The 25,733-nt window shown below is 40.3% G+C and overlaps 1 protein-coding gene across 1 annotated transcript in view; it reads left to right on the top strand.

The window, feature by feature from the left end:
• Window positions 1-9,524: 9,524 nt before the first annotated feature.
• Window positions 9,525-25,733, top strand: part of CD4 (CD4 molecule) — a 36,465-nt gene continuing 20,256 nt past the window's right edge. Inside the window, exons 1-2 of the mRNA XM_077257027.1 lie at window positions 9,525-9,894; window positions 23,711-23,834. Of these exons, the coding sequence (XP_077113142.1) occupies window positions 9,847-9,894; window positions 23,711-23,834 (172 nt within the window). The 5' untranslated portion in view covers window positions 9,525-9,846. The remainder of the gene's footprint in view (window positions 9,895-23,710; window positions 23,835-25,733) is intronic.

Here is a 25,733-nt window from a genome sequence, read left to right as displayed (position 1 = left end):
AGAAAAAGTAAACTATTATATTATAGGGGTGAACATAGAAGTCATGGGGCCCTATAGGAAAAGTATAACGCACAGCCCATAGTCCTCCTTATAGTATAATACAGAGCCCATAGTTCTCCCTATAGTATAATGCACCCGATAGTCCTCCTTATAATATAATGCACCCTACATAATACACCATACAGTATAATATGCCCCCCATAGTCCTCCTTACTGTATAATGCACAGCCCATAGTCAACCATGTAGTATAATGCACAGCCCACCCTGTTAAATGTTCTCTATCCTGGTATATGTACCTCACCCTAGCATATGGTCCTCATCCTGGACCCCATCCTGGTATATGCACCCATCCTGGTAAATTTCTATATCTTGGTATGCGGCCCCCATGATGGTATATGTCTCCATCCTGGTATATATGACCCTCATCCTGGTATATGTTTCCATCCTGGTATATGGCACTCATCTTGGTATATGTCTCCATCCTGGTATATGGCCCTAATCCTGGTATATGGCTCTAACTATGGTATTTGGCCCTCATCCTGATATATGTCTACTTCCTGGTATAGTCAAGCAAATAAGGTAGCACACTGTAGCGCTGAAACATGCAAACATGAAACATGAAAATTTAACTGCATTACTGCACTAGAAATATGAAAAATAAGAGCGTTTAGCGCATAAAAAAGGCCAATTTTATGTGTACCTGGTAGCCACTTTACGGCATCTCTCTTATACCAGGTCCTACGATTTCCTTCCTCACTGAGAATAAATGTCTCCATCTGAATGGGTGCCTATGAAAACCTCTTGTGAGACTACCATTCTCTCTCTCTGTGGAGGGGTAATAGACCTGCTGTAATTAAATCACCTGTGACGAGGAGGCGGAGTGCTCGGTCAGAAGGCAAAATAATACATTTGAAAAAACTGACCGTCACATCCATACATAGACTAAGTGTGAACAGGTGCTAAACCTAGAGTCGCCAACTCCTATACATTCAAGCAAATAAGGTAGCACACTGTAGCGCTGAAACATGCAAACATGAAACATGAAAATTTAAAATGTTTTTCAAATGTATTATTTTGCCTTCTGACCGAGCACTCCGCCTCCTCGTCACAGGTGATTTAATTACAGCAGGTCTATTATCCCTCCACAGAGAGAGAGAATGGTAGTCTCACAAGAGGTTTTCATAGGCACCCATTCAGATGGAGACATTTATTCTCAGTGAGGAAGGAAAGCGTAGGACCTGGTATAAGAGAGATGCCGTAAAGTGGCTACCAGGTACACATAAAATTGGCCTTTTTTATGCCCTAAACGCTCTCATTTTTCATATTTCTAGTGCAGTAATGCAGTTAAATTTTCATGTTTCATGTTTGCATGTTTCAGCGCTACAGTGTGCTACCTTATTTGCTTGAATGTATAGGAGTTGGCGACTCTAGGTTTAGCACCTGTTCACACTTAGTCTATGTATGGATGTGACGGTCAGTTTTTTCAAATGTACTTCCTGGTATAGGTCCTCATCCTGGTATATATCCCCATCCTGGTATAGGCCCTAATCCTGGTATTTGACCCTCATCCTGGTATATGTCTACATCCTGGTATATGTCTCCATCCTGGTATATATCCCCATCCTGGTATATGTCCTCATCCTGGTATATGTCCCCTTCCTTGTATGTGGCCCTAATCCTGGTATTTGGCCCTCATCCTGGTATATGTCTACATACTGGTATATGTTCCATCCTGGTATATATCCCCATCCTGGCATAGGTCCTCATCCTGATATAGATAGTCATCCTGGTATAGGTCCTCATCTGATATATGTCCCCATCCTGGTATAGGTCCTCATCCTGGTATTTGGCCCTCATCCTGGTATATGTCCTCATCCTGGTATAAATCCCCATCCTGGTATATGTCCTCATCCTGGTATATGTCCCCTTCCTTGTATGTGGCCCTAATCCTGGTATTTGGCCCTCATCCTGGTATATGTCTACATACTGGTATATGTCCCAGCCTGGTATATATATCCCCATCCTGGTATGGGTCCTCATCCTGATATAGCTAGTCATCCTGGTATAGGTCCTCATCTGGTATATGTCCCCATCCTGGTATAGGTCCTCATCCTGGTATATGTCCCCATCCTGGTATATATCTCCATCCTGGTATATATCCCCATCCTGGTATATATCCCCATCCTGGAATAGGTCCTCATCCTGATATAGGTAGTCACCCTGGTATAGGTCCTCATCTGGTATATGTCCCCATCCTGGTATATGGATATTTGGAATGGTATATTCCTGCAACTGGTTCACATACCAGTCTAATAGATCCAGGAAGTGTCCCGGTTTCAGACTCTGTTCGGCTGTGTTTATTTATCAATTGTGTCCCATTACTTTTATTTGAGCCTGGGCGTGACACAACTGATGCAACATTGTGCACTTTATGCATCGGTCTGGCACCCATAACTGAATCAGAAAAAACTGCGAGTAGAGTCTTGTGATCTGGCTCTAAAATAACCCAGCACAACACCTGAGTATGAGTCCAAATGATCCCATAGAAAATGATAAGTTCTGTTCCCACATAAGTTTCTCTTTGGTGCTTTTGTACCACACTGATGAGTACTAACTTACCATACAATCTGTATTAAGTGGGTAATCTTTATCAGCATTCTTCCAGCACTACAAGTACTGGAGCTTCCTGAACTTACATCCATTAATGCATTGCACTGAATATTGTCCAATGACTTGCCTGTCCTGAACCAAAACCTTGTGAAGCTTCTTTGCAGTCTGACACAAAGAACAGAGAGACGGACCCTTCCTGTAGAAAGACCCCCATCTCCATCTTCCTGGCTGAGGACAGTTTGTTAGACAAAAGTTGTGATTTTTATGGGCTGAAAACCTTATTTTGGAAAAAGTACTTGGTCATATAATAACTCTAAGTTTATTAAATCATGAACTATTGGTAAATTGCTAGGAGTAATACCAGAATATCTGCCAAAAATAAAAGTAAATCTGTCGCTGTTTTTTTTTTTGTTTTTTTTTTTAATTTGGCACATCGATTATTAGTAATTCCAAATTTCGATATATATTGGTGCCAGATGCGTTTTTTGGAGAAAAAACAAAACAAAACAAAAGCAAACCATAACTGTATAAAAAGCAAAAAAAAAAAAAAAAAACAACTAAATGCTTACAACTTGCTAGTAAAGTAATTGCTTCTCTGCAGATGACGGCGCTGGCCACGGTGTCACCGGTATGGATCGTGACTTGTGGACTCTGGTCAATGGCTACTGTGGTCTCCATCACACAGACCTGATTTTTGGAGGCATTTTTGGCCCTGACCCCATTTCTCTCTGGGTTAGAGTCAGGCAGCAGTAATGTCACTGTGTGTGTACGTTTCCCTTCATCACTCGGCGCCGACTTCATGCACTTGTTGATTTCATATGTGATTTGATGGCCCCAGATCAGCAGCTTCCTGTTCACACTGGGAGGAGGAACGAGATCGTAACCCCAAGGACAAGATACCACCAGGAGCAGACACATCTGTGCCCCACATCCTGCAGGTAAGAAGCACAAACTTTACTTTTACAAACTTTTCTTTGTTGTCTTCAAAACTTTTTTGCTGTCATTATTTACAATTTCAAAAAAACAAATTTAAAAAAAGGCTAAAAACGGAAGAGAAACCAAATAAAAAAAATTTACTTTACAGTTTATAGACGGGCATGTCTGTGAATAGATCTAATCCCATCCGCTTTGCAAATTTGGTAATTTGTTACTAATTACTGGATTTAATTTTACCCGGTTTACTGGATTCAGTTGTACCTGCCAAAAAAAAGTCCCAAAAAAAGACCAGGGACAATTGGCATCGCCAAAAACCACCGAGGACAGAGATCAGATATAGAACGTATTATTTTATTAACAGAACAGTAGAGAAGATAAGCGAAAAAAAAGCACCCGTAGTAGAATAGATTAAATTAAGGCAAAAATACGTCTAAAATAAATAATTAGAAAATAAAACTGTATAAAAAGCCTAATATTTTATAAAAATAGAGAGGAACAAATTAATAAAAAAGCTAATATACCGTAGAAAATAAAAAAATGTCTAAATATGTTAACATTAAATATATTAAATATATGTTTAAATAAAATGTATATATATATATATATATATATATATATATATATATATATAATAATAATAATAATAATAATTTTATTTATATAGCGCCAACATATTCCGCAGCGCTTTACAACTTATAGAGGGGACTTATACAGACAATAGACATTACAGCATAACAGAAATCACAGTTCAAAACAGATACCAGTAGGAATGAGGGCCCTGCTCGCAAGCTTACAATCTATGAGGAAAAGGGGAGACACGAGAGGTGGATGGAAACAATTGCTTTAGTTATTTGGACCAGCCATAGTGTAAGGCTCGGGTGTTCATGTAAAGCTGCATGAACCAGTTAACTACCTAAGTATGTAACAGTACAGACACAGAGGGCTATTAACTGCATAAAGTGTATGAGAACATGATGGAGGAACGTGATTATGTTGTTGTTTTTTTATTAATAGGCCACACAGGGATAATTAGGTTAATGCGTTGAGGCGGTAGGCCAATCTATATATACACACACAATATATATATACACACACACACATTTCCTGGTCATTATCTCCCATCAATATTTTAGATTTGTGAACTTAATGATAGACTGTTATCGTCTCACTTTAGACACATTTTGCTTGCGGTAGGTAACAGTAATTGTAGTGCTGTGATAAGAATATTTTCTCATTTGATTACTATTAGTTTTTATTTTTATTGCTTTCTATCTTTTTTTTTTATTGCTTTCTATTTCTATGATTTGATGATACATTTACCTTTATGAAGCTGTTTTGTGCTTTTGTAGCTCAGCTCGTTTCTCTATTTTTAGGAAACATTTGAATGAAACGTGAGCGCAGCTTAATTATGAAGTCGCTCGGAAAGTTGTAATGAGCGTTTACCCCTGAAAAGTGAAAAAAAAAAAATTCACTTTGAAATTGTAAAAAAAAAATCATCTTTTTAGTTTCTTGGAAATTAATACTGCTGTGATAAGCTGGGATCACTTGTTAAATAAAGTTTAGTATTTAAAAAAAAAAATTCTTTTTATTTTGAGCATGAGTTTTTGAAAAGTTTCTGTAGCGTACAGAAGTAGGCCAGACGGTATTTTTGGAGGGGTTTTTAGGGGTAGAGCTTTATGGAATATAGGGGTAGTAGATACAACCTGTCACTAGTGTCAAAGGGGGACCATAAAAAAGACCATGCGTTACACATGGTGGTGGGTAAGGGGTCCTGTTATTGATTTTGTATCGGATACCAGTGGATTTGAGATACACCTCTGGGGGGTTTGGATCTGCATGGACTCTTCACAAATAGCCAATTTGTTATAATACATCCCCTATCACTATAATCTTCTTCGATTTTGGTGGGGGAGAATTTGGGTGTCGGAGCCCACAATTTTGGAAAAAAACCCCTATATATATATATATATATATATATATATATATATATATATATATACACATTTTCACTGCAATTTAGAGTAACACATGTACAAATTAATTTTGTAGAAGTAGCATTTAAAATTATTCGCTAATTAAAAAGCATCAAAATTGGCAATGTGACCTGAACTTGGTCTCAAAAGTCCACTGGTCAATTAATCCTTTCTGTTTTTGTGGGACCTCAAATGTTATGTGTTCATGAGGTTCCTAATATAAAGTAAGGATGAAGCAGAGCTAAAACTGTTACTTCCTTTTATTTTTTGTCCATGTATACGAAAAGCCAATAAGTCGACTTGCAGTCCTATGTAAAATTGATAACACAGCGTGATTTATTGCGCCACATAACTGACTAACTTCATCGACACCAACAAACTCATTTCCATTCTGGTAATTTGATTGGGGTCCTGACTACTTAGTTTTATAAATGGGACCATTAACTCTTAAAAATCAGGTAATTAAACAGATTTGCGGATTTTATGAGCAGGGGGCTCCTAAAATCCGCAAATCTGTTTAATTACCTGATTTTTAAGAGTTATATAATACATGTATTGTATGTATATGTTGTTAAGTGCGTGGGTGTCGAGGGGACACCTATGCACTTAACGACATATACATATAATACATGTATTATATGACAGTAGTCATATTTATTTCAGCATATAGGATAACTTAAAAAACAAACAAACAATTTTTTAATATAATACATTATTGTTGCTTGTTATAAATATAAGAATAAAAATAAAAATGAATAATAAATAATATTAAATAAAATCACTGAACACAAACATTAGTGCAGTACAGTAAATCCAGATATATAAAAACTCAGTCACCATTAATAATTTTTATCTGCGTTTCGATTGTGCAGGGATCTCGATGTGCGCGAAGTTTGCAAATTGTAATATTTGGCCTTTCAGGGCTGGTATTTGGGGGAACCTGACCGTAGTCCTGAGTTTCCATATAAGCACGCCCATGGACAGACTGTCCCAACGGAGGATCCTGCAGTCTCCGACCCTCTGGTACAATAACGGGCCTCTGCGATCCAGCAGAACACAAGCCCGGTTGGATTTTGGATTAATCTGGGTCTGTGTCCAATGGGATGATCACATATAAACTAACGACCTTATTAATATTCGGTGAACAAGATTAGGATGAATTAAGTGGACATCAACAGTGGATCCAACGAATAATCTCCAACACTTCCACGGGGGTTTCATAATACAGACCAAAAGGGCCTTTTGGGTCCCCTATAGGCATCAAAGTCTGGTGCAACCGTAACTCCAGCTCAGTCTATAGTCATGAGCCCGGACACTACATGTTCTGTATAGCTGAAGGCTGGATGTCATGTCATCTACTCTGGTGGACCCAAGACCCTCGGTCCCGCACTCTGCCTATTATATAGGTATTCTACTGCAGAAGCATTGCCTCCAGAAGAGAATATCTCCATATTAAGACATTTTATAAATGCCTGTATGCCCTCATTTATTATAAGATGAGCATAGAGGTCCATAGAGTTGTTTCTGGGGGTGTAAATTCATGATATGGTCATATATGCGAGTCTTGTCCGTCTGGAGGGACTGGTGGAGCATGTACCTGGGTGCTAAGTGCCAGGGGGCTGCCAACAAGCCTCTCTACCTAGGGCGTTCTGAAACAAGGCGAGGACAGTGAATTGAATATTTGCCCCAATTAAGGAAAATCTATCGACACCTGTGTCCACATATATGGGACCTATGGAAACAAACATTTCTTACCTGCTTCCAACTCATAACTCAAGATCTGCAATAAGCGAACATCACGTAATAATTCTTCGAGAACTCGGAGAGAGGCAGGATTCAAGGCAGACACAATGACCATAGTATTTTATCCACTCTTCGTTATAGGGTCTTAAAAACCAAAAACGAGAGGCTTCGATAACAACCTTTTTCCCCATGAATTTTCTTTTCTTTGCTCTTCATCACATAGAGCGATGGGTGCACTTTATTTTCTGTTTGGACGACGTCGATTTGAAAGTAAAACTTATTTCTATTGTGTTGACAAAAGCATGAGAAAAACCAACATCGTCTGTGACATTAAAGCTCTTCCTCTTTTTCTACCGTTACATGTTCTTTCTCTTTTATTTTATTTTGTATGGTCTTGTCTGACATTTTGGTGATTTGTATCATGTCCCGTATATTTGACATTTATGCTCTCAGGGTCTCCAGATCACAATCAGATAAGTTTGTACTGATGACATCACTTCAGAACAGTTTGATTTCCACTGTTTTGACCTTCTTAGTCGCGAGGTGGGCCACCATTGAAGTTGATTGTACATCTCCTATTGGGCTCATAAAAAGACTGATGGTCTCATTCCTCCACTGAGAAAAGTAAACTTATACAGGACTCCATATTTTTGAGTGTCCAACCTTTCAAGTTTCTCATCACATCACAAAAAACAACATAAAGGTTTGGGGGCTTTTACTGTGGTGGTGGTCTTCTCCTCATCAAAAATGTGAAGAGAACCAAAACATAATATTTTAGTCTTCTATTTTTTTCATGGAGACTTCCATTTTATCTTCTCAATTCTTGCCCCAGTTCCTTAAACTTTAGTTTGAGGGGATAGGATGGGCTGATTCTGCTAAGGTCTACCTACCCAACCGATCTGGTTGCAGTGGATGCTAAGCACAGATATATCCTACCCTTTTAGGAAAGCCCCTTCCCTAGATCACTTTAGAGGAACACATAAATGGTTTGTACTATGACTGGAAGTTATCCTATAACCATCGTTATCCTGTCTGAACGCAGAGCTGTATCCACCACCTCGATCGCGAATGAATCAGGCGAAGGTGCACAAGCTCAACCTCTGCTCCAATACCCCATTCTCGAGAATAGTGGAGTTCAGTGATTAAAAAGTTATCCCCCATCGCTGCCGCCATCATGTGCCTAGTCACTGATTGTCACCTCAGTAATCCCTGACTATGGATTACTCCTAATCTTGGTACAAACCCGACAGATGTACGGAGCTTCGTCATGGGCTTTAACCCAGCGCCATTGTAAATTTACACCACAGGCTTAATCTTCTACAGGAACAGTTTGCCAAACACAACCAGGGAACCACCCGAGCTGCCGCCTCACCAACCAACCGAGCTGCTGCCATGTCACCAACCACTCGAGCCGCTGCGTCGCCACCGCCAGAGCAGCCGCCTCACCAACCACCCGAGCTGCCGCCTCACCACCACCAGAGCTGCCACCTCACCAACCACCCGAGCTGCCGCCTCACCACCACCAGAGCTGCCACCTCACCAACCACCCGAGCTGCCGCCTCACCACCAGAGCTGCCACCTCACCACCACCAGAGCTGCCACCTCACCAACCACCCAACCTGCTGCCTCACCACCACCAGAGCTGCCGTCTCACCAACCACCTGAGCTGCCGCCTCACCACCACCAGAGCTGCCGCCTCACCACCACCAGAGCTGCCGCCTCACCACCACCAGTGCTGCAGCACGCCGACCTCCTGTCTCTTCCCCATTATCCCGAAGAATGTAAGTCCGCAAGGACAGGGTCCTCTCCCCTCAGTACCAGTCTGTCATTGTAAATTTGTTTACTGTTATCTATAAACCTGTATGTAACCCCTTTTCACGTGTACAGCACCGTGGAATTAATGGTGCTATATAAATAAATACTATTAATAATAAAAATAATTACCGATTCTGTCTTCTCCTTTGCCATTGCTTCATTAGGATCAGGCGATCACATGATTGCAGGTTCTCTGCCCAAGTATAGGAGAGCTGCAGGGTTCTAGCGCACTCAGTCCCCCCAAAAATATAAAAAGCCTGTTCCAATAAATGTTATTATGTACGGTTTTCTAGAAGAGTTGTTTTACCCTTACAGAGTGACCGCACCTTATTTTTGGGCATTGACACCAAACTGAACTGCTCTCTCCATTCTCTTCTGTAGGAAATCTGCAAATTAGCAATCATGTTTAGCCTGTGATAGGGCCTCATTTTTGAGCTAGATGGGAGGTCCCAGGGGTGGAAGTGCCATAAAAAGATGGGAACACCCCTTGAAGACTGCGTCTAATATCAGGAAAAGTGGTGGTGCTCCAAGAGTGGAGAAGTCCTGTCTACTAGGACTTGTCCCAGAAGAAATCCTATCTGGTGATCTAATGCAAAACAAGAAGAAGAAAAACTTGGTGAAAAGTTCTTACCTTGAGTGATTCCACTATTATTAGACCTCGCCGGTGACGACTGTCTGTAGGTGTCTGTGACTCACAGAGTAAAATGATGACTGTAGAGAATCCCTCGCTGCCACTGATGGCTGAACCCGAAGATCTACACATCATATATGGAGAAACGCTGGAGCTCAGCTCATCAGTGTGATGACGACACCGAGGTAAATCCTCCACACAATTAATCATTCAAAGAATTCACACTCAGCGGGAACCTGTCACCTCGGAAAAAGCTGTTTATCCGCAGATACAGTGTTATTCTGTAGGTAATAGCGTAACAATGCTGCCAAGCCGCCATAACAAAAGCGTGTCTACTGGGAGAAAAGGTACTTATTCCTCACAGCAGCCACAGACTTTCATTCAAGAGGACGTGAAAGAAGCAGCAACAGTGAGCACCGGTCTCTAAAGCACATCTGTGCAGAGCGAGCTGTCAAACTGCTGGGCCTGATAATAATAGTAGTTATATTCCTGTACATAGGAGCAGTATTATAGTAGTTATATTCTTGTACATAGGGGCAGTATTATAGTAGTTATATTCTTGTACATAGGGGCAGTATTATAGTAGTTATATTCTTGTACATAGGAGCAGTATTATAGTAGTTATATTCCTGTACATAGGAGCAGTATTATAGTAGTTATATTCTTGTACATAGGAGCAGTATTATAGTAGTTATATTCTTGTACATATGAGCAGTATTGTAGTAGTTATATTCTTGTACATAGGGAGCAGTATTATAGTAGTTATATTCCTGTACATAGGGGCAGTATTATAGTAGTTATATTCTTGCACATAGGAGCAGTATTATAGTAGTTATATTCTTGTATATAGGAGCAGTATTATAGTAGTTATATTCTTGTATATAGGAGCAGTATTATAGTAGTTATATTCTTGTACATAGGAGCAGTATTATAGTAGTTATATTCTTGTACATAGGGGCAGTATTATAGTAGTTATATTCTTGTACATAGGGGCAGTATTATAGTAGTTATATTCTTGTATATAAGAGCAGTATTATAGTAGTTATATTCTTGTATATAGGAGCAGTATTATAGTAGTTATATTCTTGTATATAGGAGCAGTATTATAGTAGTTATATTCTTGTACATAGAGGCAGTATTATAGTAGTTATATTCTTGTACATAGGGGCAGTATTATAGTAGTTATATTCTTGTACATAGGGGCAGTATTATAGTAGTTATATTCTTGTACATAGGGGCAGTATTATAGTAGTTATATTCTTGTACATAGGGGCAGTATTATAGTAGTTATATTCTTGTACATAGGGGCAGTATTATAGTAGTTATATTCATGTACATAGGAGCAGTATTATAGTAGTTATATTCTTGTACATAGGAGCAGTATTATAGTAGTTATATTCTTGTACATAGAGGCAGTATTATAGTAGTTATATTATTGTAAATAGGAGCAGCATTATAGTAGTTAATTCTTGCACATAGGGGCAGTATTTTTTTAGTTTGGCAGGCTAAAACTTGACTGCTGAATTTATTAGTTAGTGCTGGTATAATATGTTCTGTCGGGGCTGGAGCTAAACAGGCTTGGCAATGCTTAGAAGGACAGCTTCTGGTACTGAGGCATGATGGCTGTGACATTAAGAATACATTAGAATATTGTAGCAGACCTGTTTCCTTATACAAATAACAAGACCATCTATTTGAATATTTATACAAACTGAAATCGCTCATTAAATGTAAAATCGGTTGAAGGCTAAAATTATAAATGGAAGGTTAGATCAATATGTTGTGCAGGGATATACAACAATATGATAATATTATGGTCGCTGTCACTGCAGATTCCTTGTGAGTTTTAATGATCCAAAGATTACGTTCTCACTGGTAGCAGAATGTGACATAAAAACTAACGCTGCTCAACAATAAATACTATATACATAAAAACTTGTTATTTTCTGAAGGGTCTTCTGGATCAGGGGGAGGTTTGAAAAATCTGTCTCATACTCTTCTCTCCCACTCCTTCCTGCTGAGAAAGCTGCTTTTATCTCATATATAAGAAACCTTCTATGTCTTCAGGATTAAAAGAAGAATCCTTTATGATGATGTTTTATCTTGCATGGATGTAACTCACAAACGCTTCGGCATCTAAAACATTGAGCTCAGGAAATCATACCTGGATTGTCTCTTGTAGAGCCCTCCTGCCTATATCCGAAGTATTATATCAGTTATAGTCTTGTAAATAGGGGCAGTATTATAGTAGTTATATTCTTGTACATAGGGGCAGTATTATAGTAGTTATATTCTTGTACATAGGAGCAGTATTATAGTAGTTATATTCTTGTACATAGAGGGCAGTATTATAGTAGTTATATTCTTGTACATAGGAGCAGTATTATAGTATTTATATTCCTGTACATAGGGGCAGTATTATAGTAGTTATATTCTTGTACATAGGTGCAGTATGATAGTAGTTATATTCTTGTACATAGGAGCAGTATTATAGTAGTTATATTCTTGTACATAGGGGCAGTATTATAGTAGCTATATTCCTGTACATAGGGGCAGTATTATAGTAGTTATATTCTTGTACATAGGAGCAGTATTATAGTAGTTATATTCCTGTACATAGGGGCAGTATTATAGTAGTTATATTCTTGTACATAGGAGCAGTATTATAGTAGTTATATTCTTGTACATAGAGGGCAGTATTATAGTAGTTATATTCTTGTACATAGGGGCAGTATTATAGTAGTTATATTCTTGTATATAGGAGCAGTATTATAGTAGTTATATTCTTGTACAGTACATAGGGGCAGTATTATAGTAGTTGTATTCTTGTACATAGAGGCAGTATTATAGTAGTTATATACTTGTACATAGGGGCAGTATTATAGTAGTTATATTCTTGTACATAGGAGCAGTATTATAGTAGTTATATTCCTGTACATAGGGGCAGTATTATAGTAGTTATATTCTTGTACATAGGGGCAGTATTATAGTAGTTATATTCTTGTACATAGAGGGCAGTATTATAGTAGTTATATTCTTGTACATAGGGGCAGTATTATAGTAGTTATATTCTTGTATATAGGAGCAGTATTATAGTAGTTATATTCTTGTACATAGGGGCAGTATTATAGTAGTTATATTCTTGTACATAGAGGGCAGTATTATAGTAGTTATATTCTTGTACATAGGGGCAGTATTATAGTAGTTATATTCTTGTATATAGGGGCAGTATTATAGTAGTTATATTCTTGTACATACAGGCAGTATTATTGTAGTTATATTCTTTACATAGGAGCAGTATTATAGTAGTTATATTGTTGTATATAGGGGACAGTAATATAATAGTTATATTCCTGCATATAGAAATATATGCAGCTGTACACTCCGATCCTGAGTGCCGGCGGCAATGCCGGGTATTTTATGCAAGAGACTCGCGCAAGTTACTCGCATCGCACTCGCCAGTGTGACCCCTGCCTTAGGAAGCATAGGAGTAGTATTATACTATTTTTATTTATTTTACTCATTTATATAGTACCATTAATTCCACAGTGCTTTACTAACATTATCATTGCTGACCCCATTGGGGCTCACAATCTAAATTCCCTATCAGGATGTCTTTGGAAGGGGGAGGATACAGAAGAACACGGAGGAAACCGACGCAAACATGGGGAGAACATACAAACTCCTTGCAGATGTTGTCCTTGGAGATTTGAACCCAGAACCCCAGTGCTGGAAGGCCGCAGTGCTAACCACTGAGCCACTGTGCTGGATTACGTCTGTATTACGATGGCACACACGTCTGATTTGGGTTAACCTTTTTATTTGGAAATAATTCAAAATCGCAATAGATCTAAACATATAAAATGCCAGGAGCTCACCACCACTCGCAGAGAACACATCCTTGCACCATACATACACATCACAGCGTGAGAATTCATACATTCATATATTCATATACAGTCAGTGATTTTATCTATTATTTTTCTTTAGTCTTGAGTTTTCTGGTCATCCATGTTTCTGAGGCCATGCTGTGTTGTCAGAATATCATATATTATTTCTGGATTTCAATACCGCTGTAGAATTAATGTTTTTTTTAAATACTGTCACAGTTTTAGATCAAGAATGTTTATAAAAAATGCTTTGCAACTTCCATCTAAATTTTGTGTTTCAGTTCCCCATAATTTTTTAAGCTGGCAATGAATAAAAGTTATGAATCTACATTCATTATCATGTCCTGCTATTGGTGCCAGTGCTGGCTCCCAGTATATTAATGTCTGCACTTGTTCAGTGCAGGAGAAAGCTCCCCCCTTCCCCATTGTCAGTGACTTGTATGCAGGGGTCTGGATGACTGGCTCATTTGTATAACTGAGCCAGCCCCCTTCTAGGCAATGGCTGATACAGAGATTCATACAGATAACTGAAACCGAAAGGGGTTACAGGCCACGTGGCTGACATTGCTCAAGCAACATTGTGCTTGATGACAGTGGAGTCCTAGTGTGTGTTTGCCTCCTGATTCTGCCTTTTCTCCAGCTCTCTTGCGTTTTTTTACCTAGTAGAACGTGACTAAAACTGCACAAAGTTACTGTTGATAGGTGCTGGTTCTATCTACTAAGGGTAGAAGGCGCTGGTTCTATCCACTGAGGCTAGACGGTGCTGGTTTTATCTACTAAGTGTAGACTGTGCTGGTTCTATATACTAAGGGTAGAAGGTGCTGGTTCTATCTACTAAGAGTAGAAGGTTCTGGTTCTATCTACTAAGGGTAGAAGGTGCTGGTTATATTTACTAAGGGTAGAAGGTGCTGGTTCTATCTACTAAGGGTATAAGATGCTGGTTCTATTTACTAAGGGTATAAGATGCTGGTTCTGTCTACTGAGGGTAGAAGGTGATGGTTATATCTACTAAGGGTAGAAGGTGCTGATTCTATCTACTAAGGGTAGAAGGTGCTGGTTATATTTACTAAGGATAGAAGGTGCTGGTTTTATCTACTAAGGGTAGAAGGTACTGGTTCTATCTACTAAGGGTAGAAGGTGCTGGTTCTGTCTACTGAGGGTAGAAGGTGATGGTTCTATCTACTAAGAGTAGAAGGTTCTGATTATATTTACTAAGGGTAGAAAATGCTGATTCTATCTACTAATCTACTAAGGGTAGAAGGTTCTGATTATATTTACTAAGGGTAGAAGGTGCCGGTTCTATCTACTAAGAATAGAAGGTGCTGGTTATATTTACTAAGGATAGAAGGTGCTGGTACTATCTACTAAGGATAGAAGGTGCTGGTTATATTTACTAAGGATAGAAGGTGATGGTTCTATCTATTAAGGATAGAAGGTGCTGGTTCTATATAGTAAGAGTAGAAGGTTCTGGTTATATTTACTAAGGATAGAAGGTGCTGGTTCTATCTACTAAGGGTAGAAGGTGCTGGTTCTATCTACTAAGAGTAGATATAACACAACCTGTTTTTCAGATGTGTCTGCTCCGAAACCCACCAGAAAAAGTGCTTCTAAAAATAATGAACTCATACACTGCAATGCAGAAATGTCTTTCTGTCATGTTTTCAGAGTCCTCAAGCTTCTTTTTAACCATATCAGGCTTCAAAGGCCAAGAAGAGCTTAAAAGAATTGATCGGTCCATTCTTCAGGCGCCTTCTGCTTCTGATATGTTATACATAATGTAAAAGGAGACAAAGACTGTGGCAAAAAAACTGCGCAATAGATTGGAATCAAGACACTTCAATAAAAAGGAAAACCACTGCCGCGCGTATTTAAGACGTTTTGTGCACATGCCCTATAGGTGGCATTAGACCGTTTTCTTCCTTCTGGAGAAGCGCTCTTTTGCAGCATATGATTAAAGTGAATGTCATCAGCTTTTCCCTATGAAAACTGAGGCCATCTTGTAATAAATGTCTAACAACCCTTTTAATGCAGTCTCATATAAGTTTTAAGAAACACTTTGAAATTGTCTGACCCTGTGCCGAGTGACCCAATGGTTCTTCGGACAAGTATCGCGGCTTCCTCTGTGCCTGCTAATGCTGTGTGGATGATGTAGGAGATGTGAATGCACAATGGGGGTTCCGGCAAGATCATCCATCAGACAACTTCAAAGTGTATTTTCCAAGGCTGAAGGGCTGTAATAAAAGGATTGCTCAAAACGTTATTACAAGCCCTATCAATGAGGTGGCACTGCTGGAAAACGAGATGACAGGTTCCCTTTAAAGAAGTTGTCCACTACTTGGACAACTTCCTCTCATACCCCTCGCTTAGCACCGATAAAATAATAAAGCCTATACTCGCCTCCCGTGCTGGCACCGTTCCCACGGTGTCGTCACTTGCTCTCCCGGTGCTCCCGTGCTGTTGTTGTGACACGTGACGATGGCATCCAATCAGCACAGGCGTCACTGTCTCCGCCTTCTGACGAAGTGAGCAGGAAGAGGAAGTCCAAGATCAGCTCCAGCCCGGACTTCCTGTTCATGTTCTATTTGTCCAAAGGCGGAGACAGTGACGCCAGCGCTGATTGGGTGCCGGCGTCACATGTCACAACAACAGCATGTGAGCCCTGAGAGACCGAGTGCCGACAACGTGGGAACGGTGCCAGCATGGGAGGCGAGTATAGGCTTTATTATTTTATCAGGGCCAAACATTTTCATCAAGAAGGGGTTTTCCTAGTAGTGGACAACCCCTTCAAGTTATAGGTGTGAGGCTTTTATTAGTGAATGTGTTTTATTTCTGAAAAATAGGCTTAAGTATGAAAATAGATGGGCGCCAGTGTACATCATGTTCATACGTAGATGAATCAGCTGACATTCATCTATTTTTAATGCCTCTGGGGGTGGATGAGAAGATTTCTTCTGGAGGGATGTGGTGGGCTTCTAGCAGGTTTGAGGTTTGCCAAAGCTACGCTCTGATTTACCCATCGCTTCCAAAAGTCACAGCTTTCATTGCAACCAAGACCCCTCGAGGCAAAAATAAATTCTCGACGAAGCTTCGGGTGTAAAATAAGATATAAGGAACAGGAAAACATGTTATCGTCCTCCATCGTTGGTGATGAATGATCCATTTACATATGATTTCTCCACTCCCACCATAACATGAAACAGACAAGGAAAGGGGAAAGCGTGGCATACACTAAGAAAGGGACCCCTAGATAAAGCAAATTGGAGTCCTCATCCAAGTTCTTCTTATAAGACCTCGGCCACCTACTAAACCTCTCTGCTAAAGCTGTAGTTCTGCATAGTGTTGAGCTCTAGAACAGAAGCAGGAGGATATGGAGACAAAGGGTTCTTTAGCCAAGATCTCATTCTTCCTTAAGTCTTTTGTTGGCTCAGTGGTCCCTAGAAGCCAACTCTGAAAGTGTTCGAACTATAATTCTTCCTCACCTTCACCAGTTAAGAGCTTGTTTAAAAAACTTATGTCAGAAGCCTTGGTTGGTGCCAAGACTCCCACTCGACTAAAACAAAGCAGAAGAAACGCTCAGCAAACGCTGTTCTCATCTGAGACTGGAGAAAGTTTCCTAAAAAAGGACGGTCATTTTTTGAAGAGTAACTAAACTTTTATATTTAATTATTGATCAGCATTTGCAAAGTTCTGAATCTTTGTAATACACTCCATTACCTTATTTTGCTTCCTTTTCCCCCTCAATCTCCATGCTGAAAGTGCTGTTTTTATGGCCTGATTCATGCACTTGGGGCCGATGATTTGAACTGCAGTTGTTCCAAAAATCCGTACTCCAGTGTGAGGTTCTCTGCTCCTCTCCTCCCTGCTCAGACGCCATATCACCCTGTCTGAGCAGGAGGGGAGAAGAGAAGCTCAGAATCGAGTAGGGATATTTGTTAAATCTGAGGTTCAAATCAGCTACTGTAAGTGCATGAACCAGGCAGATAAAACAGCTTATAGTTTGGGGGAAAAGAAAGATAAATGAGGTGATTAAGTATATTACAAAGATTCAGAACTTTGCAAAGACTGGTTGATTGTTAAATAAACTAAAAAGGAAAGTTATTTACTCTTTAAGCTTCTAGTTCTTAGATTTCCATATCTCTATGAGGTGACACATGAATATGTGTATGACCGGGTGCTCTTCAGTGGTGGTAACAGGTCAGGTACCCACATCGATGCTTTCTTCTCAATGAGGCGACAGAAGATAGAGGACTAGAATATTTCTGGTCCACATTCCATCAACTTCTAGCTTTCATGTGTCTTCTCCAGATTCTGAGAAACATCTAGATCTTCTTACTGTGAAATGCTTGCGAATGACAATCTACAATAGGAGCAGTGACCCACGAAGTGATGGCTGTCTAAGCCTTATCTGGACTCTTCGTACAAAGAGGACCAGCAGCATCTGATGGACCTCGTTGACTTATAACGTTGTTCTTTGGGCTGAGCTGACTCCAAATATACCTCAGGAAAGCTGTATTTATTACATGGCTGCCAGTCACATTTGTGCCTATCCATGAACCAGATTGGTCCACCAGAGAAGAAGCCCCTCGTACATAGACGTCTCTGCATTCTGGCTTTTCGAGACAGAACCAAAGTAGCCATGGAGATGATTTTCAGGATTCATATATTGTATATTATTAATGTGTAATAACAATATAATACTATAATTTCTTTTCACATATTGATTCACTTTTTTATGGTTATGCCTTGCACACCTTCTCTGCTCCTTCACTTTTACTTGTGGTCGCCCCGCTTCTGCAGGAAATTTAGATTTGATGTGAATCCCCCGTGTACGGAGACATAGGACACCGAGTGCGGAAGCTGGGGGCAGATGAAGCCCACAAACCACATCAGACCATTTATCTCCTTCTCTTATCTTCTATGAAGGGAATTCATAGTGTATCTCGGGTGTATCTGAGTCTTGCTTCACGTGTACATTCATACGTGTACGTCTAGGATGAAGGACGCATGTTCTCATGTAAACAAATATTTCACTTCTTTAGTTTAATAGTTCTATAAAACATTCTGATCCCCCTGGGGGACATTACTGGGGTCCTTCTCAATTAGTGACCTCCAATACCCAATTTTCCCCACTATAAGAGGTCCACTGAACTTAGTCTTTATAGGTCTGTGTGTTTTATGTCATGGGACTAAATGTGATAGAATCTAGACACTGTATATCTGTTGCTATTCTGTATTTATTGTATAGCACTATTATGTAGACATCATATGACAGTATTACAGTATGTGGGTACTGTATAGCACTATTATGTGGACATATGACAGTATTACAGTATGTGGGTACTGTATAGCACTGTTATGTGGACATCATATGACAGTATTGTGGGCACCACAATTATGTGGACATCATATGACAGTATTATATGGGCACCGTATTGCACTATTATGTGGACATCATATGACAGTATTACAGTATTATGTGGGCACTGTATGGGGCTATTATGTGGACATTATATGACAGTATTATGTGGGCACCAAATAGCACTAATATGTGGAAATCTTATGATAGTATTACAGTATGTGGATACTGTATAGCACTATTACGTAGACATTATATGACAGTATTATGTGGGCACTGTATAGCACTATTATTTGGACATTATATGACAGCTTTTTTGTGGGCATTGTAGATCAGAATACAGTGGCATGTAAAAGTTTGGCCACCCCATATCAAAATTACTGCTATTGTAAACAGTTAAAAATTCCAAAAAGGAATATGGGCTGATGCAAAAGTTTGTGCACACTTGGAGATTTGTGTGATCAGATAGCTTTGACCAAGGTTTCAGACCTTAATTAGCCTGTTCGGGTTATGGCTTCTTCACTATCATTGTTAAGAATGGCCAGGTGATGCAAATTCCCTGTTTGGAAAAACCCAGTCTCCTCTAACCTTGTGCCTAAAACAGCAGCCATGGGTTCTTCTAAGCAGCTGCCTAGCATTCTTAATATGAGAATGGTGGAGGCCCACAAGTCAGGAGAAGGCTATAAGAAGAGAGCAAAGTGTTTTCAAGTTGCCCTTTCCTCAGTTCGAAATGTAATTAAGAAATGGCAATTATCAGGAACAGAGAAGGTCAAGATAAGGTCTGGAAGACCAAGCAAAATTTCAGTGAGAGCTGCTCATAGGATTGCTAGAAAGACAAATCAGAACCTTGCTTGACTGTATAAGACCTTCAGAAAGATTTAGCAGACTCTAGAGTTGTGGTACATTGTTCTACTGTTCAGAGACACCTGCACAAATATGGCCTTCATGGAAGAGTCATCAGAGGAAAAACTCTCCTGCACCCTCACCATAAAAATCAGAATCAGATGTATGTAAAAGAACATCTAATCAAGCCTGATGCAGGTTGGAAACAAGTCCTGTGGACCGATAAAGTTAAAATAGAAGTCTATGGCCATAATGATCAAAGATGTGTGTGGAGAAAAAAGGGTACAGAATTTCAGGAAAAGAACATCTCGTCAACCATTAAGCATGGAGGTGGATCAATCATGCTTTGGGGTTGTGGTGCAGCCAACATTTCACGGGTAGAGGGAAGAATGGATTCAATGAAATGTTAACACATTCTTGATGCAAACATAACACCATGTGTAAAAAAAGGTGAAGTTGAAGAGAGGAAGAGGATGGCTTCTACAAATGGATAATGATCCTAAACATGTCAAAATCCACAACAGATGACCTCAAAAGGCACAAGCTGAAGGTTTTACAATGGCCCTCACAGTCCCCTGATCTGAACATCATTGAAAATCTGTAGCTAGACCGCAAAATAGCAGAGGAAGCAAGATGCCCCAGGAATCTCACAGAACTGGAGGAATTCTCCAAGGAAGAATGGAGGAAAATCGCTCAAACAAGAACTGAAGGACTCGACTGGCTATACAAATTGTTTACAAAACCACAGCAACAGTGGCTGCCACACAGCACCAAGACCAAATGAAAGGTGCTGTGTAGCGGCTACTGTTGCTGTGGTTTTGTGCTGGTGGGACAGTGTGGTCTGGAGTCATGGGGACTCAGTCTTGCAACATGGGCGCGTGAGGCACCAGGCAGTCCGCCCTACTGGTGCATTGTCGATGCTGCTGTGGTTGGCGCACGACGCCGCCCTTTACAGCAATATAAGTTAGGACCCACTAAGAAGTTTTCCGTGAAGTGACAGTGGGCTTCATGCAGTCTGATCAGAATGTTAAACTAAGAACCTCATATTCATTTATATATATTTTTGCTTAGCGCCTTTAGATCAATGTATGATTTTTTGGAGGTGCAGTGCATGCTCTTTTTTCAGCGCTTTTATGTCTCTGTGTCAGCAGTGGCGTCCTCCTTGGTTTCCTGCTATAGCGTTTAATTTCATTCACATGTGGACGGATAGCTCGCGCTAACACTGACTCCTCCTGAGCCTGCAGGACAACTTGAATTTCTTTGGAACTTGATTAGGGCTGTTTATCCACCATCCGGACTATCCTGCGTTATAACCTTTCATCAATTGTTTTCTGCCGTCCACGTCCACGGAGATTAGCTACAGTGTCATGGCTTGTAAACTTCTTGAGTATTGGAGGAACATCAAGATCTCTGGCGATGGACTTGTAACCTTGAGATTGTTGATATTTTTCAACTTCTTCTCTCAGGTCCTCAGACAGTTCTCTTCTCCTCTTTGTGTTCTCCATGCTTAGTGTGGCACACACAGAAACACAATGCAAAGATTTAGTCAACTTCTCCCCATTTTATCCAGTTTGTGGTGTGAATTTCATATTGCCCACACCTGTTACTTGCCACAGGTGAGTTTGAAGTAGCATCACATGCTTGAAACAAAGTTGTTTGCCCACAATTTTGGAAAGATGACAACAATTTTGTCCGGCCCATTTTGAGGGTTTTGTCGGAAATGATGCCAATTTTCCTTTTTCCTGTTTTTTTGTGTTGTTCTACACACAAATGAACTGAGCACGTGTATAACAAAATATGCGCAATTGCAATCTTTTTCTGGGAAAAAGTAATCATATGCCAGTATTATGTGGGCATATTATAGTGCTATTATGTAGGCATCATATGACAGTATGATGTGGGTATTGTATAGCAGTATTTTATATAGAAATCCCTGGACAGTATTATTTGGGCACAGTATAACACTATTATATATAAATCATTGGACAGTATTATGGGGGCACTGTACAGTAAAAGAATGTAGACATCATATGACAGTATTACGTGGTTACTGTATAGCACTATTATATAGAAATCATTGGCCAGTATTATGTGGGCACTGTTTAGCACTATTACATAGGCTTCATATGACAGTATTATGTGGGCACTGTATTGCACTATTACACAGGCATCATATGACAGTATTATGTGGGCACTGTATGGTGTAAATCAGCACTCAAATGTAGCATTAATTAAGTACAGAAGATAATCTGGTTAGTATATAGCAGTATTTACAGTCTAATTGTGTCTATCCCAAAAATGTGAGCGCTGTCTGCTCCCCACTCATGTACAGTACAGACCAAAAGTTTGGACACACCTTCTCATTTAAAGATTTTTCTGTATTTTCGTGACTATGAAAATTGTAAATTCACAGTGAAGGCATCAAAACTATGAATTAACACATGTGGAATTATATACTTAACAAAAAAGTGTGAAACAACTGAAATTATGTCTTATATTCTAGGTTCTTCAAAGTAGCCACCTTTTGCTTTGATGACTGCTTTGCACACTCTTGGCATTCTCTTGATGAGCTTCAAGAGGTAGTCACCGGAATGGTCTTCCAACAATCTTGAAGGAGTTCCCAGAGATGCTTAGCACTTGTTGGCCCTTTTGCCTTCACTCTGCGGTCCAGCTCACCCCAAACCATCTCGATTGGGTTCAGGTCTGGTGACTGTGGAGGCCAGGTCATCTGGCGTAGCACCCCATCACTCTCATTCTTGGTCAAATAGCCCTTACACAGCCTGGAGGTGTGTTTGGGGTCATTGTCCTGTTGAAAAATAAATGATGGTCCAAATAAATGCAAACCGGATGGAATAGCATGCCGCTGCAAGATGCTGTGGTAGCCATGCTGGTTCAGTATGCCTTCAATTATGAATAAATCCCCAACAGTGTCACCTGCAAAGCCCCCCACACCATCACACCTCCTCCTCCTCCATGCTTCACAGTGGGAACCAGGCATGTAGAGTCCATCCGTTCAAATTTTCTGCGTCACACAAAGACACGGTGGTTGGAACCAAAGATCTCAAATTTGGACTCATCAGACCAAAGCACAGATTTCCACTGGTCTAATGTCCATTCCTTGTGTTCTTTAGCCCAAACAAGTCTCTTCTTCTTGTTGCCTGTCCTTAGCAGTGGTTTCCTCGCAGCTATTTTACCATGAAGGCCTGCTGCCCAAAGTCTCCTCTTAACAGTTGTTGTAGAGATGTGTCTGCTGCTAGAACTCTGTGTGGCATTGACCTGGTCTCTAATCTGAGCTGCTGTTAACCTGCGATTTCTGAGGCTGGTGACTCGGATAAACTTATCCTCAGAAGCAGAGGTGACTCTTGGTCTTCCTTTCCTGGGGCGGTCCTCATGTGAGCCAGTTTCTTTGTAGCACTTGATGGTTTTTGCCACTGCACTTGGGGACACTTTCAAAGTTTTCCCAATTTTTCGGACTGACTGACCTTCATTTCTTAAAGTAATGATGGCAACTCTTTTTTCTTTACTTAGCTGCTTTTTTCTTGCCATAATACAAATTCTATCTATCGAGTAGGACTATCAGCTGTGTATCCACCAGACTTCTGCACAACACAACTGATGGTCCCAACCCCATTTATAAGGCAGGAAATCCCACTTATTAAACCTGACCACACTTTTTTGTTAAGTGTATAATTCCACATGTGTTAGTTCATAGTTTTGATGCCTTCAGTGTGAATGTACAATTTTCATAGTCATGAAAATACAGAAAAATCTTTAAATGAGAAGGTGTGTCCAAACTTTTGGTCTGTACTGTATGTTTCACACAAAGACATTTACAGACCTCGGTCCAGCCCTTATGATAGTAGGAAGAGATAATATCAAGTATCTTATGCATTAATCTTCTTCTATCTACAGAACATTGGAACGAATTGCAGCCACATTGCAGATCAACAGAAAAAGTTTACAAAGTCATTTCATCTTTGTGCCATGAAGAAAAAATTATATGGATTCTGCTTTATCGTCCTATATCTCAAAACATGTAAGTATGAAGTCGTCACGTCGTACATACAGTTGAAACCAGAAGTTTCCATCCACTATATAAAGACACATCTGCAGGTTTTTCTCAATATCTGACATGAAATCAGAATAAACCTTTCCCGTTTTAAGTCAATTAGGATTACCATAATTATTAATATTTTCCAAATGCCAGAATAATGAGAGAGAGAGAGAATGTTTTACGGCATTTTTATTACTAACTGCAAACTCAAAAGTTTCCATCTATTTCATTAGTATTTGGTCCCATTGCCCTTAAACTGAATGACTTGGGTCAGATGTTTGGGATATTCTTCCACAAGCTTCTCACAATAGTTGGTTGGAATTCGGGCCCATTCTTCCTGACAAAACTGTTGTAACTGATCAAGGATTGTTGGTCGCCTTGCTCACACCAGTCTTTGCCTATACATTTTCAATAGGATTGAGATCAGGGCTTTGTGATGGCCGCTCCAGATCATTGACTTTGTTATCCTGAAGCCACTTTGTTACCATTTTGGCAGTATGCTTCAGGTCATTGTCCATTTGGAAGACCCATTTACGCCCAAGCTTTAACTTCCTGACTGATGCCTTGAGATGCTTCTTCAGTGTTGCCACATAATCTTCTTTTCTCATGATGCCATCTATTTTGTGAAGTGCACCAGTCCCTCCTGCAGCAAAACAACCTCACAACATTATGCTGCCACCACCGTGTTTCACAGTTGGGATGGTGTTCTTAGGTTTCCAAGCTTCTCGCTTATTCCTCCAAACGTAATCATGGTCATTATGCCCAAAAAGTTCAATTTTAGTTTAATCAGACCATAGGACATGTCTCAAAAAATTAAGGTCTTTGTTCCTGTGCACATTTGCAAACATTAATCTGGCTTTTTAATGTTTTTTTTTTGGACTAATGGCTTCTTCCTGGCAGAGCGGCCTTTCAGCCCATGGTGATATAGTATTCGTTTCACTGTGGATATTGACACACTCTTACCAGCTTCCGTCATCATCTTCATAAGGTCTTTTGCTTTTGTCCTTGGGTTGATATGCACATGTCAGACCAAAGCACTTTCATCTCTGGGACACAGAACTCGTCTCCTTCCTGAGCAGTATGATGGCTGGACATTCCCATTTTGTTTGTACTTGAGTATAATTGCTTGTACAGATAAACGAGGCACCTTCAGGTATCTTAAAATTGTACCCAAGGATGAGCTAGACTTGTGCAAGGCCACAATTTTTTCCTGATATCTTGGCTGATTTCTTGAGACTTTCCTATGATGCTACACAAAGAAGCAGTGTGTTTCAGGCATGGCCGGCGTTAGGGGCAGGCAGACCAGGCAGCTGCCTAGGGCCTCCACTCCTCCAGGGGCCCCCAGCTAAGCCAGTGGCGTTCCACTAATAGCAGCACACCACATGGCCGTTGAGGTGCCTGGCGCCACCTCCCCATCACTGATTCAACTTATCGGCATCATAGATGCTGATACAGTTGAAAGCGTGGGTGGAGGAGAGAGTGTCAGCTGACACTCCCTCTCCCATCACTCCCCCTGCCTGTGACTCAGCAGACATGCAATCACATCACTTCATCGTGCACTACGCTATACCAGCAGTGGAGTCAATGAGACCAGAGCAGCAGAGCCTGGAGCAGAACGTGGAACAAGGAGGAGGGGCGAGTATTGTGCGAGTGTGTGTATGCCTTATTGTGTGTGTGTCTGCACTGTACTGTGTGTTGGGGGAGCCGCACTATACTGTTTGTTGGTGGGTGCTGCACTATACTGTGTGTTGGGGAGCTGCACCATACTGTGTGTTGGGGGAGATGCACTATACTGTGTGTTGGGGGAGCTGCACTATATTGTGTGTTGGGGAGATGCACTATAATGTGTGTTGGGGATCTGCACTATACTGTGTGTTGGGG

Source organism: Ranitomeya variabilis, chromosome 4 (assembly GCF_051348905.1).
Source record: "Ranitomeya variabilis isolate aRanVar5 chromosome 4, aRanVar5.hap1, whole genome shotgun sequence".
NCBI classification, from domain to species: Eukaryota; Metazoa; Chordata; class Amphibia; order Anura; family Dendrobatidae; genus Ranitomeya; species Ranitomeya variabilis.
Note: the sequence above shows the minus strand (reverse complement) of the source record. Positions and strands in the feature narration are given on the sequence as shown.